This window comes from Bos grunniens, chromosome 10 (assembly GCF_055505025.1).
Source record: "Bos grunniens cultivar Pamir isolate PY7600 chromosome 10, Bosgru_T2T1.0, whole genome shotgun sequence".
In the NCBI taxonomy this organism is placed as follows: domain Eukaryota; kingdom Metazoa; phylum Chordata; class Mammalia; order Artiodactyla; family Bovidae; genus Bos; species Bos grunniens.
Genome location: NC_141174.1, coordinates 53,621,413 through 53,640,440, shown reverse-complemented (window position 1 = coordinate 53,640,440; position 19,028 = coordinate 53,621,413). Strand labels below are relative to the sequence as shown.

General features: G+C 37.6%; 1 protein-coding gene and 1 long non-coding RNA gene across 15 annotated transcripts in view; one reads left to right on the top strand and one right to left on the bottom strand.

Moving 5' to 3' along the window:
* Positions 1–7,148, top strand: part of ICE2 (interactor of little elongation complex ELL subunit 2) — a 64,391-nt gene extending 57,243 nt beyond the window's left edge. For 6 of the 11 annotated variants that reach the window (XM_086321282.1, XM_086321281.1, XM_086321289.1 and 3 more), the window contains 3 exons: positions 165–215; positions 3,128–3,386; positions 5,081–7,148. In XM_086321282.1, coding sequence (XP_086177408.1) covers positions 165–215; positions 3,128–3,386; positions 5,081–5,203 — 433 coding nt within the window. In that variant the 3' untranslated portion in view covers positions 5,204–7,148. Of the gene's footprint in view, positions 1–164; positions 216–2,122; positions 2,234–3,055; positions 3,387–5,080 lie in introns of those variants that run through there. The other 5 variants (XR_015134647.1, XR_015134645.1, XR_015134643.1 and 2 more) reach the window with 2 other exon arrangements.
* LOC147364549 (uncharacterized) overlaps positions 5,651–19,028 on the bottom strand; it is a 29,747-nt gene continuing 16,369 nt past the window's right edge. For all 4 annotated transcript variants that reach the window (XR_015134649.1, XR_015134651.1, XR_015134653.1 and 1 more), the window contains one exon: positions 5,651–18,882. This is a non-coding gene — a long non-coding RNA (uncharacterized LOC147364549). The remainder of the gene's footprint in view (positions 18,883–19,028) is intronic.

Genomic DNA, 19,028 nt, shown 5'->3' with positions numbered 1-19,028 from the left:
TAAATACTAAAATTCAGTCAAGTTAGAAATACATTTAGATATTTGTTTTACATTATTTCATCTGTTGTTTTGTTATTGAGACATTTCTTTTCCCAAGGAGTTACAGTTGTTAAGAGTAAGTTTTTTTGTTCCTTAATTTTATTTGGATTTCTTCTGTTTAATAGGATTTCAAGTTTATTTAACATCCTCCAACACATTCTAAGAAAATTAAGTAGGTAAGTACTCTGGAGGCGTTTTTCATTGGTATGTCTAATTTTCTTGGGTGAAAAAACTTTGAATACATCTTGTTAGGAATAGACAGAAAATAACCTAGAAATACAAAATTTATTCTGTTGTGTCAAAGTGGAATTGTGAAAATATAAATAGGAAGGAAATATAATAACATCTGGCTTTACTGAGCTTACAGTTAAACATTTTTTTCTGTACAGATATTATAATGGCTTCCTATTGCCACTGTAACAAATTATCACAAACTTAATGGCTTCAGACAACTCAAATTTATTCTCTTGTAGTTCTGCAGCTCAAAGATCTGAAATTCTCTTCAATGGACTAAACTTGTGTCAGCAGGGCTGGCCCCTTCTGGAGGCTCTTAGGAATCAGTTGTTTCCTTGCCTAATTTTCAGCTTCTAGTGGCTGCTTGTATTTCTTTTCTTTTTTAATTGAAATATAGTTAGTGTACAATATTATGTTAGTTTCAGGTATACTAGATAGTGATTTGATATTTTCATACATTATGAAGTGATTGCAATAAGTCTAATAACCATATATCTCCATACAAAGTTGTTACAATTATATTCTTTATGCTGTGTGTTACATCCTTGTGACTTATTTATAATTGGAGGTTTGTACCTCCTCAGCCCCCTGTGCCTGTTTCTCCACACACATACTATCCTCAGTCAGCAACCACCCTTTTGTTTATGTGTCTGTAAGTCTATCTTACTTTTGTTTCTTTTGCTTTTCAGATTCCATATATACGTAAGGTCGTATGGTATTTGTCTTTCTCTGACTTGTTTCACATGGCACAATAACTTCTAGATACAGCCATGTTGCTGCAAATGCAAGATTTCATTTTTTATGACTGAGTAGTATTCCATTGTCGGAGAAGGCAATGGCGTCCCACTCCAGCACTCTTGCCTGGAAAATCCCATGGACGGAGGAGCCTGGTGGGCTGCAGTCCATGGGGTCGCACAGAGTCGGACACGACTGAAGCGACTTAGCAGCAGCAGCAGTATTCCATTGTACTTTTATCACATCTTATTTATCTGTTCATCAGTAGACACTTAACTTGCTTCTCTATCTTGGCTTTTATAAATAATACTGCAGTGAACATTGGTGTTTATATATCTTTTGATATATGATGAATACCCAAGAGTAGAATTGCTGGATCATATGACAGTTCAATTTTCAATTTTTTGAGGTACCTCCCTACTCTTTCCCATAGTGGCTGCATAATTTATAATCCCACCAGTAGTGTACAAGGATTCCTTTTTCTCCACATCCTTGCCAACACTTATTTATTGTCTTATTGGTGATAGCCATTCTGACAGGAGTGAGGTGGTATATCATTGTGGTTTTGATTTGCATTTCCCTGATGATTAATGGTATTGGCCATCCAACCAGTCCATTCTGAAGGAGATCAGCCCTGGGATTTCTTTGAAAGGAATGATGCTAAAGCTGAAACTCCAGTACTTGGCCAGCTCATGCGAAGAGTTGACTCATTGGAAAAGACTCTGATGCTGGGAGGGATTGGGGGCAGGAGGAGAAGGGGACGACAGAGGATGAGATGGCTAGATGGCATCACTGACTTGATGGACGTGAGTCTGAGTGAACTCCGGGAGTTGGTAATGGACAGGGAGGCTGGCGTGCTGCGATTCATGGGGTCGCAAAGAGTCGGACACGACTGAGCGACTGATCTGATCTGATCTGATGCCTTCTTTGGAAAAATACCTATATTTCTTAGATTGTAGTCCCTTACTCCATCTCCAAAGTACATTATTCACATTTTTGCTTTTGTTGTTACATTGTGTCCTTAATCACATTTACAAGCCATTGATGGGTAATGTTCACAAATTCTAGAGAAGAATGACTTATAAGTATGATTAATCCTTGTTTTTAATGATAGATTGTGAGGAAGAACTGATATCCTCCATAGTACCTTTGCACTGGAAGAGTGTAAAAACAACAACAAAAAAGGAACACACAGGATGTCAATCATATCCTTTTACCTCTTCATGTTGGTACACTGAATTCCTTAAAGCTTTCTAAAGAGAAAGGGTTTAATGCAAATTTGACAGAACTTCTTATTGTGATAGTAGAGGATCACAATAAAGGGTATGGGTTTTTTTTGGTGTTTGATTGCCTGGGTTTATATGCAGGTCCTGCACTCAGAACTTGGGCAAATTACTTAATATGTCTAATTTTTGTTTGTCTCTAATATGGAGTTACTAATTTTATCCCTTCAAGATTTGTTGTGTAGGATTTGTTGTTGTTGTTGTTGTTGTTGTGTAGGATTTAATGACAAAAAGGACATAAACAGTGCAACAGTTAGTTCATGATAAACATTCAGTACCTATTAACTGCTTAGGTTGCTATTATTCTCAGGGCCCCTCATATTGTGATTGTTCTGTTAACTGTTTCTGCCGCTTTATTTTAAACTTTTCAGTGTAGTGTGTCACATTCACCTTTCTATCTCTGTTCACCTGTTAGTAGATAGAAAGTAGTTACAGTGCTTGTTTAATTAAATGTTGTGTATAGAAACGGTATGTATGTGTTCTTACATACTCATATGTCTGTGTACTTTTCGTTATGTGTTGTCCAGGAATTAGAGAATTAGGCAGACTATTTGTCTCCCATTAAATTATTGAAAACTTCCAAATTGACTGACATAACAATGAAAAGAAAATAATTATATATCCTGAACTTGGAATAAGAACTAAAACTAGTTGCTAAAAAGGCATGAAAATAGATTAGAAGATTCTTAAATCTTATTTGATCAACAGAGTGTTTTTAGAGATGATGTCCCATTCCCCTAATTGTTTTTTTATTTTATTAATAGGTCATGATTAAGAAAATGCTATTGAAATTGACACAGTGAATCAGTGAGTTGAGTTTTACTGTGTGAATTTAGCTTGCAGGAGGGTTCCTACTTGTTGTCTCACGCCGCAGAAGATTCTTCGCTCCTGATCTACAAAACCTCTGATGGAAAAGTTACTAGGACAGCGTACAACTTGCATAAAACACATTGTGGCCTTCCTGGTGTGCCTTCCAGCCTCTCGGTTCCCTGGGTCCCTTTAGATCCCAGTCTCTTGTTACCATATCATATCCATCACGGAAGAATACCTTGTACTTTTCCACCTAAGTCACTGGGTCCCACAGCGCAACAAAAGGTAGGATCTTTTCTGAAATAAAATGTTCCACTAGGTTGTTTATTATTAATCTGTTTCGCTATGCATTTCAACCTGGTGTCCATATTTGCCATGTTAATCACAACACCATTCTAAAAACAGTGTTTATTGGAACGATAGGTAAAGTTGTATGCTCTTGTGAACCCATCATTTTAGCAAAACTTTCTGTTTTTTGTTAGGTTTATAGTCAACTAAAGAAAATTCTATTAGCCTGCCCAGTGAGGGCATGAGCAAGGCAACCACATAGTTAAATCCCTATGTTCCTATGAAAAGCAGAGTTATAATTTTTTTTCAGTTTTTATGTATACTTTTTTATTTCATTAAATATTTGAGGCAATTTGCAGAAGAATACATAGAATAAAATTATGGTGATGCAATTAAAAATTGATAAGTAGGATATGGAAAAATATAAAAACAAGTGTTAGTAATTAGTGACTGCAGTGCCTTATTAAAAGTACAATAAAATGTTAAGTAAATTGTGTTTTAATGCTAAGTATTTTTTATAACTCAATATTTTAGTTATAATTAATGTTATACTCTTTATAGCATCCTTCCTAGAAATAACAGTTGAATGATATTTCTCAGAAACTTTTGTAAAACCATTGTTAGAGATACTGTTTACCATGTAGCCCATTCTTTGTATCATGTAAGAAGTTCCAGTTCGAGTTTAGTTGAAGGAAAACTTTTCTTCTCTGTGAGTGAATCTGACTTTTCCTTTCCTGCTGCCAAAAATCTTTGAGTCAAAAATTATTGAGTCCTCTATTCTTCTCAATATTTCACTCCACAACATCTATCGCTTGTATATCATGTAGATATTTCCTGTTTTTTTTTCTTTCTGTATTAATCTGCAAATGTCCACAATTCCTTTGGAGAAATAGCTAGAATGCAGATACTGAGGATTATTTTGTAATTTACAGTGGTTTTATGGTTTACAAAGGTTGTTTATATTTTTCAATTCTCCACTCTTATTATTGAGAGAATCCTTTTAGAAATGACAACTTCTTGTACATTGTTAACTTTGGCCAAGAAAATACATAAATGTGGTTAATTAGTTGGAACAAGTGAAAGAATAGACAGAATGAGTTATCAGTATTTTAAGTCATTTTAGCTACAGTTTTTGTTGGGTATTTTTCAGTTTTCGTTTCAAACAGGAGTCTTATTTTCTCTTCCTTTCACATTTATTCTTTGTATCTTTCTTCTCTTTTGGACTCTTATGTTTTTCTTACTCTTTGTCTGTTTCTCGAATTCATAATTTCTTCTCTGTCTTTACCATCGCTGACCTTCTTATAGTTCCTTTCCCTCCCTTCTTAGTTTTCATTTCTTCTTTTCCACTGCCCTTCAGTTTCATTATTGTAAGCACATTGCTCTAAAGGTCTGTCATTCCTTCATTTCCTCATTTAACATTTCAAACTTTTCCAAATTTAAAAAAATCACAAAAGAGTGATTTTCCTCTTTACTTCTCTCAGTTTACCCTGATCTGTCTGCTTCCCTGATTGTTATTTGAAATTGTCGTACTTTAAAACTGTCAGATTAAAGCTTGCATAGAGGCAGTTAAGTGGCTAGAGGCTAAAAATATATAAAGGACAATTTGAAGGGTAATTATTTCATGTGTAAACAATAGAGTTGACTGTATTGTAAACATGTTAAACTGTCCTGTTCTTTGCTGCTTCTCCTAGATTGGTGGGACAAGAATGCCTACCCGAAGCCACAGGAATTCAGTTTCCGTGGAAACGAAAAGCCTGCCTGCTCAGCAAGTTGAAAATGAAGGAGTGGCTTCGAGTAAAAGAAAAATAACTTAAAGACTGTACCATGGAAAACAAAGAAAAACCAGTTATCACAACATTTAGTTTAGAAAAATTTGAGGGAAAATATACCTGAAAGATCTGTAGGCAACAGGAATGTTTTTGTTTTACTGTCCTTGAGAGTTCTTAGAGTGCCTTAAAAAAACGCTTGGACTATGTGAAGCAGTGTTCCAACTCAAACAGGCTAATATGCCCTTAACACCTGAGGTTTGAGGAGACTATAGATATGTTTTAGCATTATCGTGGCAGGGAAATACAGAGAGAAGAAAATATTTTTATACTAGACCTTTAGCAAAAAAAAAAGTAGGAAAATAATTTGCTCTTTCAAGAGCAATATTTATCATTATGTATTAGATTAATCCTGGAGGAGGAAATAGCAACCCATTCCAGTATTCTTGCCTGGAGAATCCCATAGACAGGAGAACCTGGCAGGCTACAGTCCATGGGGTCTCAAAAAGTCAGACATGACTTAGCAACTACACATTAGGTTAATCATTTCAGTTGTAATGCTGGTCTATTGGGGTTTGCTCAGAAGGTTAAATCTTGCTACTGTCAGAGATAATTTTGACTTACGTAAACCCTATTTCTGACCTATCTGACAGTTTTTCTATACTGATTTAAAATGATGATTGTTGCAGGTTACAAAGTTAATACCTTTAAAAACTGGTGAAATTCCATTGCAGAAGCCAAAAAGAAAAATAAAAAGCTCTCTGCCTATGTAAATTCACAAGAAAGTTAACAGTTTTTTGTTGGGCAATCATCAATTTGTTTAAAAAAAAAAAAGCTTGTGGTGTAACAGGTTCGGTGACTGCCTCTGTCCCTTGGCACAAATCCTGGCTAGGTGTTGAAATACACTACTAAAAACAAACAGATGAGTGTATTTTCCAGAGAAATCTCATATTTCAACTAGAAAGACTAACATGTAAAACAGAAGCTCTTTTTCCTCATCTATACTAATTAATTTAAAATTTTCAGGACCATGAAGGTGAATTTAGGAAAGGGCCAATCATTTAATGTTATTATAGCCAACTATTTGTATTTATGAAGGGATGAACTCATTTAATTTATAAAATACAAGCTTTATAATCCAAGGCAAAATTTGGTTTTGGAATTTTTTTATGCATTTTATATTAATATAGGAAATTAGCCCCAGTGACCTTCTCAGCTGTTGTAAGTAGCATTTAAATATTCTTTTTACTACCAAGTTTTGTTTTGAGTTTTTTGGTTGGTTATATAATATTTTAAATTAATGACTAGTTATTAATGAAATTGTCTTATATATTTTAATATATAGTTTCCTCATCCTGCCATTCCCTTTTTAAAATATTAAGCTTTGTTTCAATAGTCATGATTTTTTTTTTTAACTTTTGTCACATACCCATATTTCCTGAAATACTCTACTTGTGAATCATTTGGCAGTGAACCATGGGAGAGGCAGGGATTCCCTAGTAATTTTCTCTTTTAGAAAAGCTAAGCAATGATTACTTTAGACTTCTGAATACCAGAAAGACATGACTTTCATTTTTTTAGTTTTAGTTTTTACTCAATAAAATGTGTGATCTTATAAGAGATTATTTTAAAATTATCTTAGCCATCTATTAGAGTAACTCTGATAATATATATAAAGCTAGTTTTTGTTTTCCACTTGTGCTTAATCAAGCTTCTTTTTTTTAATGTATATTTGAATTTGTGTTCTTTTTATTGATTTTTAGTACTGAGAATGTATAAGCAAGAAAGTGACATTGACAGTACGAGCAAAGATGTTTTTAAAAAAACAAAAACAGTCAGTATTGGCAAGGATATAATGAGCCTGGCCTACATAATCTCTGTGGTGAAGGTATAAACATTTCATTCAGTAAATGTTTGAGTGTACCTGTGTGCCACACAACCTAAAATTGGTCCCCATGTTTACTCTCATAAAATTCTTACTCATGTATCAGAATATTTGTTTATTGTACTTATTACTGTCTTTCTTCTTAAATAGATTACAAGCTATGCCAAGGCGGGGCATATATGTTTTGTTCATTTGTGTATAACATACGTAATACATAAGTCGCTCAGTAGATAGAACTTGAATATATGAATAGATGAATATCTCAGTATCAAAGATAGATTTTGGTCTTCCCATGAGCTAACCTTCTAGTGGCAGACACAATACTGATCTTTGTGGTAAGTACCCCAAGAAAGTAAAGTAAGGAAGTCATCTAACCAGGACCTGATAATTAAGGAGGAAGGTCTGGATAAACCTTGAGCTGCGCCTTTAAAAATAAGTAAGAGTTACAAGGAAAGAATGAAAGGTCTTCCACACAAAAAGAAAGCAGCATATGCAGAGGTGACCGCCAGCCAGAGTGTAGGCTGTGAGCATGGGAGAGAGAGAAGGAGCTATAGGACAGGGACAGGCGTGCGATGCTATGGCATTTGAATTCTGTCCTCTGCAGTGTGGGAACAAGTAGTGATTTTTTAATAAAAATAAATAACATGATCAGGTATAATTTTGAAAAAGTTCTTGTTGGCATTAGTGTAGAGAATGGAATGGAGCTGGGAAAGACTGTAGGGAAGTAGAAAAGTTGCAAAGTTATGTTATAATAATTGAAAAATGAATTAAAGTAATAAAAATAGGGCCAGGCTCAAGTGATAAGAGAAAAAACTGACAACTTGGTGATATAGTTTGTAGGGGGAGTAAAATATGGCTTCCAGGTTCCTCATGGGATACTTTGTAAATACACTACTTAGAAAGGATGAAGAGTGTGACTAGAGCAAGAGGAGGGCTTGCTTAACACGTTCATTTCCTTTCATCACTTGTATCCCTTGAATTCTGGGCTGGATGTGCTATTATTACTATATAAGAAACTAGTACTATCCCACACTAGCTAGGACACAGAAGCAACAGATGCCCACTGACAGCTGAACAGACAAGCTGTGGTTCATATACACAACAGAGTATTACTCAGCTATAAAAAGGAACATCTATGAGTCAATTCTAACGAAGTGGATGAACCTAGAGCCTATTATACAGAGTAAAGTAAGTCAGAAAGAGAAAAATACTTTATATTAACCCAAATCTAGAAAGATGATACTGACAAACCTAATTGCAGGGCAACAAAGGAGATGCAGATATAAAGAAAAGACTTATGGACACAATGGGGGAAGGAGAGGATGAGATGAATTGAGAGAGTCACAGTGAAACATATGTTACCATGTGTAAAATAGATAGCCAGTGGGAATTTGCTATATGACACAGGGAGATCAAATCCAGTCCTTTGTGACACCTAGATGGGTGGGATGGGGTGGGAAGTAGGGAATTTTAAGATGGAGAGGATATAATGTATCCCTATGGCTAATTCATGTTGATATATGGCAGAAACTAACACAATATTGTAAAACAATTATCCTCCAATTGCAGATACATTCTTTACCACTGCACCACCTGTGAAGCCCATGGTATATAATATTTCCAGAAAAGTGATTTTCTACTCCCTACCACACCTAATTTAGAAGTTTGTGATATGTCATTAAAAACTAGTTATCTGCCTCTCTGCCCATGCAGAGTTTACAAACTGGTTTAATTACGGAACTTACATATTTACATCATATGACATGGTTTTGGAATAAGATGTTAAATGATGTGAAAAAATAGAGGGAAATAAGGGATTTGGGGAAGATGGCCACTGCTTTCACACTTGTTTGACTTCCATAACAATCCTGGAATATAGGAGAGCATTCACATATATACACTACTGCCCAGAGACTATAAGTGGCTTGGCTAAGGTCATAGATTTAGGGGCTAATTATGAATTGGCAGAAATTATCACTCAAGCCTATTACTGTTCTTAACATTTCATTGTTTCCTCTGAGTTTGAGGATAATTACTGAAACATGATAAATGTTTTTCATTTAAAATGCTCTTTCTTCCATTGAAAACATGTCCTTGTAACTATAGTATAGGAGATAGAAAATCATTATAATGTAACTAATAAATATTGAACTTGAGGCATAATCAAATGAAAGATTAGTCTAATTTGGAGAAAGGGGTTAGAAAAAGGAAGACATGGTTTCAAATCCTGGCTTCTACTTACATTAGCTATAAAAAAAAAATAAAATAAAAAAAATAATAATAAATAAACTTTAACAATCAGAGTGTTCAAAGTGGATAACCAATACATTCCTACTGTATAGCACAGGGAACAAAAAAAAAAAAAAAAAAAAAATTAGCCCAAAACTTAGCTAGTTAAAACCACAAATTATTATTATTTTTTTAAAGAGTAGGTATGTTTTAAGACTCTCTTTAAAAATTTATTTATTTTTGGCCCTGCTGGGTCTTCATTGCTGCACATAGGCTTTCTCTAGTTGCAGAGAGCCAGGGCTACTCTGTGGCAGTGCAGGAGCTTCTCATTGCAGTGGCTTCTCTTGTTGTGGACCACAGGCTCTAGGCTCATGGGCTTCAGTAGTTGCAGCATGTGGGCTCAGTAGTTGTGGTGCAAAGGCTTAGTTGCTCCTTGGCATGTGGAATCTTCCCAGACCAGGGATTGAGCCCGTGTCCCCTGCATTGACAGGTGGATTCCTATCCACTCTACCACCAGGCAAGTCCATAAATAATTATCTCAGACTTTCTGTGGGTCAGGAGTTCAGATGCAGCTTGCCTGGGTGCCTCAGGCTCAGGGTCTCATCAAGCTGTTGGCTGGGGCTGCAGTCGTCTGAAGGCTTGCATGGGGCTGGAACATCTGCTTCCAGGAAAGCTCACCGTGGTCATGGTGGGCCTCCTCAGTCTCTCACTGGTTGTCAGCTGTAACGCATCCTCACCACATGTGCCTCTCCACAGGTCTATTTGAGTGTCCTCATGACATAGCAGATGGCTTATCTCAGAGTGAGCAGTCCAAGACAGAGCAAGAAGGAAGCCGCAGTGTATTTTATGGCTCAGTCCAAGAAGTCAAGTACAGTCAATTATGCCGTACTTTCCTTGTTAGAAATAAGTTACCAAGTCCACACTGAGGATTCACAAGGGAGGAGTATAGAAAGATTTAGTGAGCCTATTTTTAAACCTCCACAATGCCATTGAAGACTTTAGGCATATAGAAAGGTTAGGTTTAGGGTAGAGAGAAAAGAAAGGACACTTTTTTTTTTTTAATGTCTTATTACCAACATATTAAATCTGAGATAGGGGTAGATAGTGTCAAAGATAGTTGATCATTTGAGTTTTAAACTCAAGTGCAGATTTGGTGTATCTGTGGTGATTGAAATCAGAGCAAAGAAAGGCATAGCAAGAATGAATGAGGAATGGACCGTGAATGCGGCCCCAGGAAAACCATAGAACTTTAGTAACAGGAGGATTTTATTAAAGTGGCCAGTATGGAAGTCAGATTTATAATTGTTAAAGAATAAGAAACTGAGGTGGAAACAATGAAAATCTTCATTGCAAAACTTGGAAATAGTTCTGTTTGGATCTACTTTTTCAACTACAAAGGAGGTTAACCTATTTCTTTTCATTTCTTTTGGATTCTCTGTTTAGATACCATGCACATTTTAAAGACATCAGAAGGAGGCACATGTTTAGGGTAGAGAGGGAACACTTTTTAATATTTTGCTCCCAAGTTGAAGTTCTTGATGTACATGCAGGTAGAGATATTAAGACAGTTTTTCATGTTTATAGATATATGCAGGTACTTTTTAATCAAGCCTTAGAATATTTTATGTCAGGATTTATTGAGCTTATCATTGAGATGTAGAAATAAAGGCTATGCATTTCATTGATCCTTCCACTTCCACTGTCGTGTTCCCTTGGCTAGTGTGCAGACTTCTTATCAGAGTACATAAGGACAGACACATACACATCTATCTGGAGATTGAGGGTGATCTGCTGAGCAAAGCTTACTCAAAGTGTCGAGGCCCAGACATATTTCTAGGATGGGTCTCCAGGTTATCTCAACAAATAGGAAGATTCAGTTACCTTGGCATATATGTTTGCTTTCTATATATGAGCTACTGCTAGAAGTGATCAAGCAAGGACCTACGAAGGGTTGGTTTTTATTGTTGTACATGCGTGGTATAACCTTGTCAATCCTCTGAGGAGCTGGGGTTGGGAAGAGGGAATATGAGTGTGACTTAATTGATGTTTTGAAAGTGAAGACACCTAAAGACTCTGTGGTTAGTGAGTTGAATCACTCCTTCCCCTTTCTTGAAAACGCATTTCTTAGAGGGGAAAAGTTAATCTTTTCATATTCCCTATCCCAGGTTTTGCTTACTCAAAAGTATACAGCACAGGAGAGTGTGTGCATGTTAACTTCAAGAAGCACACTCCAGTATGGCAGTGCCACACCATTGCCACGGGTCTCAGATCTCTCCCAAACCCTGCATTAAGGCAACATCTGCTCCATCCCGGCTTTACCAACACACAGATTAGCCTTTCTTGTCCCTACCTGCATGTTTTTACCATGTAAAGCTATATCTTCTTGCATTTATTAACACCTGTCAAAACTTTGTCCTCTCTTTAATTGATAGTGCAGATTTGAGCATCATTTGGGTATACTATACCAGTCTCTTGAGATTTAAAGATAATACTGGTTTCTGCCTTAAGGGAATTTCCTAATCTAGTTGGGGAGATAAGTATACACGATTAGCTATAACACGGAGAAGGATATTCAAGTAGCACAATAGTGACAGGAATGAGGGGATAATTAGAAGTAAGGCAAACTCATGGTAGGAATGACCTTTAAGCTATGTTTGAAAAACAAATAAAATACTAATGTGGATAAAGAGGAAGCAAAGCATTAGAGCGTGAGAGAAATTTTTATGAAAAGAACTGATTTTAGGAAGTAGCTAAGATGCTCATTTAATAAGCGTAAGGGTAAAGCATGATAAAGGTCCCTATAGTGGAGAAGGCAATGGCACCCCACTCCAGTACTCTTGCCTGGAAAATCCCATGGATGGAGCAGCCTGGTAGGCTGCAGTCCATGGGGTCGCTAAGAGTCGGACACGACTGAGCGACTTCACTTTCACTTTTCTCTTTCATGCATTGGAGAGGGAAGTGGCAACCCACTCCAGTGTTCTTGCCTGGAGAATCCCGGGGATGGTAGCCTGGTGGGCTTCTGTCTGTGGGCTTCCGTCTATGGTATCGCACAGAGTCGGACACAACCGAAGCGACTTAGCAGCAGCAGCATAGTCAAAGCTATGGTTTTTCCAGTAGTCATATATGGATGTGAGAGTTGGACCATAAAAAAGGCTGAAAGCCAAAGAATTGATGCTTTGAAATTGTGATGTTGGAGAAGATTCTTGAGGGTCCCTTGGACAGCAGAGATCAAACCAGTTAATCCTAAAGGAAATCAACCCTAAATAATATTTATTGGAAGGACTGATGCTGAAGCTCCAACACTTTAGCCACCTCACGTAGAGCCGACTCATTGGAAAAGGCCCTGATGCTGGGTAAGATTGAAGACAAAACAAGAAGAGGGCAGCAGAGGATGAGATAGCCTCACTGACTCAATGGATATGAATTTGGGCAAACTGGGAGATAATGAAGGACAGGGAAACCTGGTGTGTTGCAGTCCATGGGGTGACAGAGTTGGACACAACTTAGCAGCTGAACAACAACAAAGGATGATAAATGGAGGATGAAGTTAAGTTAAAGCTTGGTAGTGGAAGGGATTGACTATTGTTCCCAGATAGTTTGGTTTGATTCTAAAGGCAGTGAAGAGGGAATTCCCTGGCAGTCCAGTGGTTAGAACTCTGCACCTTCGCTGCTAGGGGCAGTACTAAGATCCCACAAGCTGTGCAGCATGGCCAAAATAATAAATTTATAAAGTAAAGAGATATTGAAGGCTTTTTAAGCAAAATGACATCATTTGTAAGAGTTATAATATAATGGTTTATTCAGAAAGGAAAAAGACTTCATATTATTTTATATTATGAAAATATTAGAGGGAGAATATAGATGGGGTGAAAAGACAACTAGATATGTTTTCAACCAAATGTCGGCATTATGATTCAGGTGATATCCTTCAGAACCTATAGACTGAAGATGTGGGTCTGCAACTTAGGAGAGAGAAACAGGAAAGTTAGGGGCCCACCTTTGGGCTGACATACTAAGAAACTGGGACATGTCTGGAACCAAGGTGGCCTTTTTTCTTTTCTTTCCTCCACTTCCCCCTTTTTTTGGGTCAAGTGGCTGGGAGTTTAGTTATATACCAAATTAACTGAGCAAGCAAATACACCAAGAATAATGGGAAAGAGGAAAGCAAGAATAAACCCTGTGGTATTGATTTGGAATTGGAAATGAATTCATGGTACTTAATAGAGAGATGGTGAAATAGATGTGTGTTTGTGTACATATGCATCCATACTGCCTAATTCTGCTGATAGGCTCTGGAAGCAACAGCCCTCTGGTAGTAATGAACATACCTAGCACCGGTATCCAGACCTTGGTTTCTAAGTCCCATTCATCACTAAAACTGATGCTCCTTGGAGAAATTACTAGTTCTGAGAATGGGGAAGGGAAACTATAAGATGAACCTGGAGGGCTTCCCTGGTGGTTGAGTAGTTGAGGAGCCTGCCTATCAATACAGGAGATTCTACATACTGCACCACCACTGTTGAGCCTGTGCGCTATAGCCCAAGAACTGAAACTGCAGAGCCCATGTGCCACAACTACTGAAGTCCAGACACCCTAGAGCCCCTGCTCCATGAGAGAAGCCTGTGTACTGCAACTAGAGAGTAGCTCCCGCTCGCCACAACTAGAGAAACCCCGTGCAGCAATGAAGACAACACAGCCAAAAATAAATTATTAAAAAAAGAAGAAGATGAACCTGGAACATCAGCTTGTACTAGCAAGTGTGGATGTGCTCACAGAATGATGGTTCCATGTCAAGAGAATACAGGAGCTAGCTTAAAGGAGTTCCCAAGTCTGGTGACATTTGAGCAGGAATTAATGATAGTAACAGATTGAAATCCTTTGAGTAAAATAGTAGTCTACAAGTTCATACTTATATGAATGAATTAAAAATGGGGCAAAAGGGAATATTCTGTAGTAGAATATCAATATACTAGAGAGAATGATGGAATTAGCTCACGAATTTGCAACCATTACAATAATAATAAGCTAAAAACCATCAAAGAATGCTAAATGCAATGGGTGAAAACTTGATAGCAGATGAGAATATTTGAGTAATCATAAAGAATCTCACACTCAGATATTAATAATAAGCATAACATGCTTATTAGTTTACTTAATGCTTAAACCTTGCAGAAACTTTAAACCAAGTGCTTAAAGTTGATATCACCAGTAATGAGACAAATCAGCAATGTGTGTTTCTAGGTGTGCACCTAAAACACATCATTTTTGTGATATGTTCTTGCCAAATAAATTATAAGGAAATACCAGGGAAACCCAAAGGCATAGTCTGTAAAGTAATTGGTCAGTAATCTTAAAAAATGTCATGATTGTGAAAGAAAGAGAAACACTGGAGGACTGTTCTACTTAAAGACTGACTGAATGGGACTCATAATCCTGGTTTGTATAGTCCAGTGAAGGACATTATTAGAACAGTTGGCAAAATTTGAATGGAGTTTGTAGATTACATGGTAGTACAGAGGATGAGATGGCTGGATGGCATCACTGACTCGATGGACGTGAGTCTGAGTGAACTCCAGGAGTTGGTGATGGACAGGGAGGCCTGGCGTGCTGCGATTCATGGAGTCGCAGAGTTGGACACGACTGAGCAACTGAACTGAACTGAACTAAACTGAATGCATCTTTGTTCATTTCCTTCGATGTGGTTATGTCAGAGCATGCCCTGTACTTAGGAAATAGACACTGAAGTATAATATGGTAATGAGACATCATGTCTACAACTTAGCCTCAGATTGGAGGGACTTGGGCAGAGAAACGTTAACAGGGAGTCTTGGTGAAAGGTGTACAGGAGCTGTATGTACTATTTCTACAGCTTCTTTATAAATTTGAGATTATTTTAGAGATAGTTTATTAAAAATGTATTGTTCCAGCGTCAGATATTATAGGAAAGTCAAGAAGGATGACGACTGAGGGGAAAAGGCTAATTAGATTTAATAATCAATCAGGCAATAGAAGTGCCTAAATGAAACGGCAAGGGTAAGAGAATTAGGGGCTCATGTTTTTAGAGTCCCAGACATGAAAATTCCTTACAATTGAACACCCTAAAAACAAAATTTTTCTGCTTTAAATTCCTACTCTGCCTATTATAATACCACAATTTTGAATTTCAGCTGTTTACCTCCATTATTCTCTTTCAAGTATTTTGTAAACAGATGCTCCTTGGAGGCAACAATTACGTTTGTATACATGTATGTCTAACCCAAGACCAAACTCAGGACTAGCCAGCCTCCAGATACACCATCAACACCTATTAAATTGTGCTGATAAGACCCTCCCCATATTCCAGCATGTAGCTAAATTGTCTGTAACTCAGTCTTAGATCCCTTACTCACAAGGGCAAGTCTATGGGCAGCTATGAACCCTGCACAGAAAAGAAGTTTAAAAACTTGTATTTAGGGAATTCCCTGTCAGACCAGTGGTTAGAACTCTACACTTTCACTGCTGAGAGCCAGAGTTCGATATCTGGTTGTGGAACTAAGATCCCATGAGGCCCACCCCTACCCACCCCCCCAAAAAAAAGAAAAAAAAATTTAATAAAAATTCATGTTTAATAAAGGCCATACCAGTCACCTACCTCTCAAAAAACACTGAAGTTCCGTGTTTTGGATACAGTTTTATAATACTAACTCATTTAATGTTACTATATCTCATTTAAGAGCGACAAGGTAAGTTCAAATTCAGGTTAGATTTAATAGTTGGAAGATACAGTGTTTAAAACCTCTTAAAAACATTCTTTCTAGCACCCAAAACTTGTTTGGCCATGAATATGTAACCTGTGATTCTTTCTGTGACAGAAAAAAAAAAAAAAGCTTATCAGAGAGATACCCATGTCCACCCATGTACAAGTCACTGGCATGCTGAAAAGAAACCTACTCTTTCACACAACTCTGGAAGCCACTCCAGCTCCAGGGATGTTCTCCAATGTCAAGTAAACTCAATTCCTCCCCACTCTGCAAACTGGCTTTTCAACAAACTTCTACCGAACTTAGACTGCAGACACTAAACTGTAAGGTTTTTTTTAAATTTTAACCTGTTAGATGAGACTCCGAATAAATAGCATGTTGTGTCCAGGAACAGTCTTAACTGACTGCATAATCTTCCATGAGACAATATTTAAATTTACTCCTGAAGTTTTCAACTGAAAGTGAGAAATGAGTCCAAAATAAAGTGATTACAATCTTTGTTTAATTGAATGAGAAAGTAAACAATTTCTATACAAATAAGAAATGGAATGTATTTTATGGAGTTTGTTTTTTATTTTTAACTAGTCTTGGGTTCCAACAATATGCAAACAGTGTTTTACTAATGTGAAAAATAAATAATTGAATGTATTTCCCAAGTATATCTGCTCTCTGCCCCACCAAAAGTGATGCAAATTATAATTTCCCGAGTGCCACAGTGGGCAGCGGGAAGTAATCTCTGTCCAATTCCAACATGCAACCTCATAGAATTGCACAATGAGTTCTTTTGAGTTCAGGAAGAGGATAAGGGAGACTGAAATCACAGTGCATCAGGCTTGAATGTCTCTATATGTATGCATGTTGGGAAGCTAATAAAGTGGTAGGTCAGTTCCTAATTCAGTTTGGCTTTTTTTTAATGCTACACTCTAGTGCCTGAAAACTTTTACTCCTAAGGAGCAAGGACTGTGTAACTTACTAAGTGCCTAAGGCCAAAATGTCATTTTGCATATCAGGGAGTGCTGAGTTTGCTGTCAGCCAAGCCTTCCACCTCTCAGGAGCCCCTGCTAAAGTTAATTCACATCCAGCAGTTGGGGAATTGTCAGCTGTAACTTGGAGAGGTTTGAGAGGCTGCATCTTAGAAGTAACCAGTACAGAGTTTGTTGGAAGAAGCAAGCGATGAGTGGGAAGCAGAGAGCACTGAATGAGTCTCAGTTGTACCATTTGCTAAGGCAGTATCTCTCCCCTTTTGAGCCTGTGTCTTTTCATCTGTGAAATCCAGAATTTGATGCCTTCCCATCATTTTCTACAGGCTCTAGTGGCCTTCCAATAAATAATACATATATATATATGTATATAAAAGTTATTTTTAAACTGTAAGTCACTGTATAAATGTGAAGTATTGTCAGATCACATCAATGAGAGGTATCGTTTGAGCTGAAGTTTGAAAGGAGTTTGTCAGATGGGAAGGGAAATTTCAGGCTGAGGGACAGTAAAATCCATGCTGCAGAGGTAGAAACATGCACCGCTTGTTGGAATGGCAGGCCTTCCAGGGTGCCTAAGACCTGGCCATGGGTATTTATGGGGAAGGAACCGAAAGATACCTAAGAAAATGTGGTGGGGAGCAGTTGTCAATAAAAAGCCCCACGTGCCTTCTTAGAGACAGAAGCCTTTGTCTTGAGATGGGGAATAATCAAAAGCTTTTTAATGAGGCTGGCAGTAGAGGTGGGCCACATGATTAAACTTCTATAATGGAAACTGTGGCTGAAATATGTCAGCTAGATTGGGAGGCGGAATGGAAACTAGGGCAATCTGAGGGCAGAGAAATCAAGGGAGGCTATTTTTTCAGCCTAAACTTGAGGCTATAGTGATCAGTCTTACTGGCAATCTGTTCACCTTTGTTTCTGCGGTACCAAATACGCCTGCCCCCACATATGTAACGAGGTGGCCAAGTCAATGATATGGACGATGCAGATCTTAAGTCTACTGGAGTTGGACATATCAGAACTGGTGGTAATCAGTACTACAGATCCTCATGCAGGGTAAGTCAGATGGCTCGCCTTCCTCTAGAGCTCAAAGCTATACTAAATGGGATAAAGGTTCCTTTGCAAAAGTTGTTCTTTTGGGGAATTAAATTCCAGTTGTATCATTTGGAAGTGGATTCTAAATCTGGGGGGCGGAAAAGTTGGTATCCTCCCAAGAAGGTCACTTAAAAAAGAAGGGTTAACTCTTTTATCTTGCTGGACTCTCCTTACCTTTTAATGCTTGGACTCTGGCGTCTAGAAGATAAAAAAAGAGAAAGTGAGCCCAGCACCTGAGCCCAAGCTGAAACCCAAGGTGCCCTCCCTCAGAGACTTGAGCATTTGGGTAAATAATGGCATGACCTCCTCCCCAGAACGCTTTGATGTTTGTGTGGTATTTATGTTAATGTTTAAATATTTAAAATGGCTACTACAGCCTTGAAAGAGAAAATTGAACTTAGCCAGTTAAAAACCCATGTGGGTCTCAGGCTATGCCTCCATCTCTTCTCCATTCCTTTTCAGTTTGGTATCGAGTGTGTGCAGACTTCTTCTTTTTTTTTTTTTTTTAAACAATACAAGGTGGATGACTTTTTTTTTTAATGTTCCTAACTTATAAACAGACCGCTTTGTTTAAAGACTAACAGAAGCAATGTTAACAATTCTGAGAAGCGATCTCTGTTTATGAAGGATGAATAATTGCAGCTCCAGGCGAGTAGTCATCCTTTGTAAGGCCTGACTGGTGGAGGTCTCTGGGCTGATCAGTAACTCTGTGCCTTATCCCTTTCCTCTTCAGCTGTCTGGGTTTCCGTCTTAAGTTTGCTGCAGCTCTCCGGAATGCCCACATGAATACCACAGGCTCTGGAAGGGAAAAGAAATTAACAGTATTAACTGAATTCATTTTGATGGAGACTTACAGGTAGCTGATGTCATTCATTGGAAACAGCAGCAAACCTGACCATTCCCTTGCCCGTGGGAGTATTGGGTTTTTGAGAATTTTTGTTGGT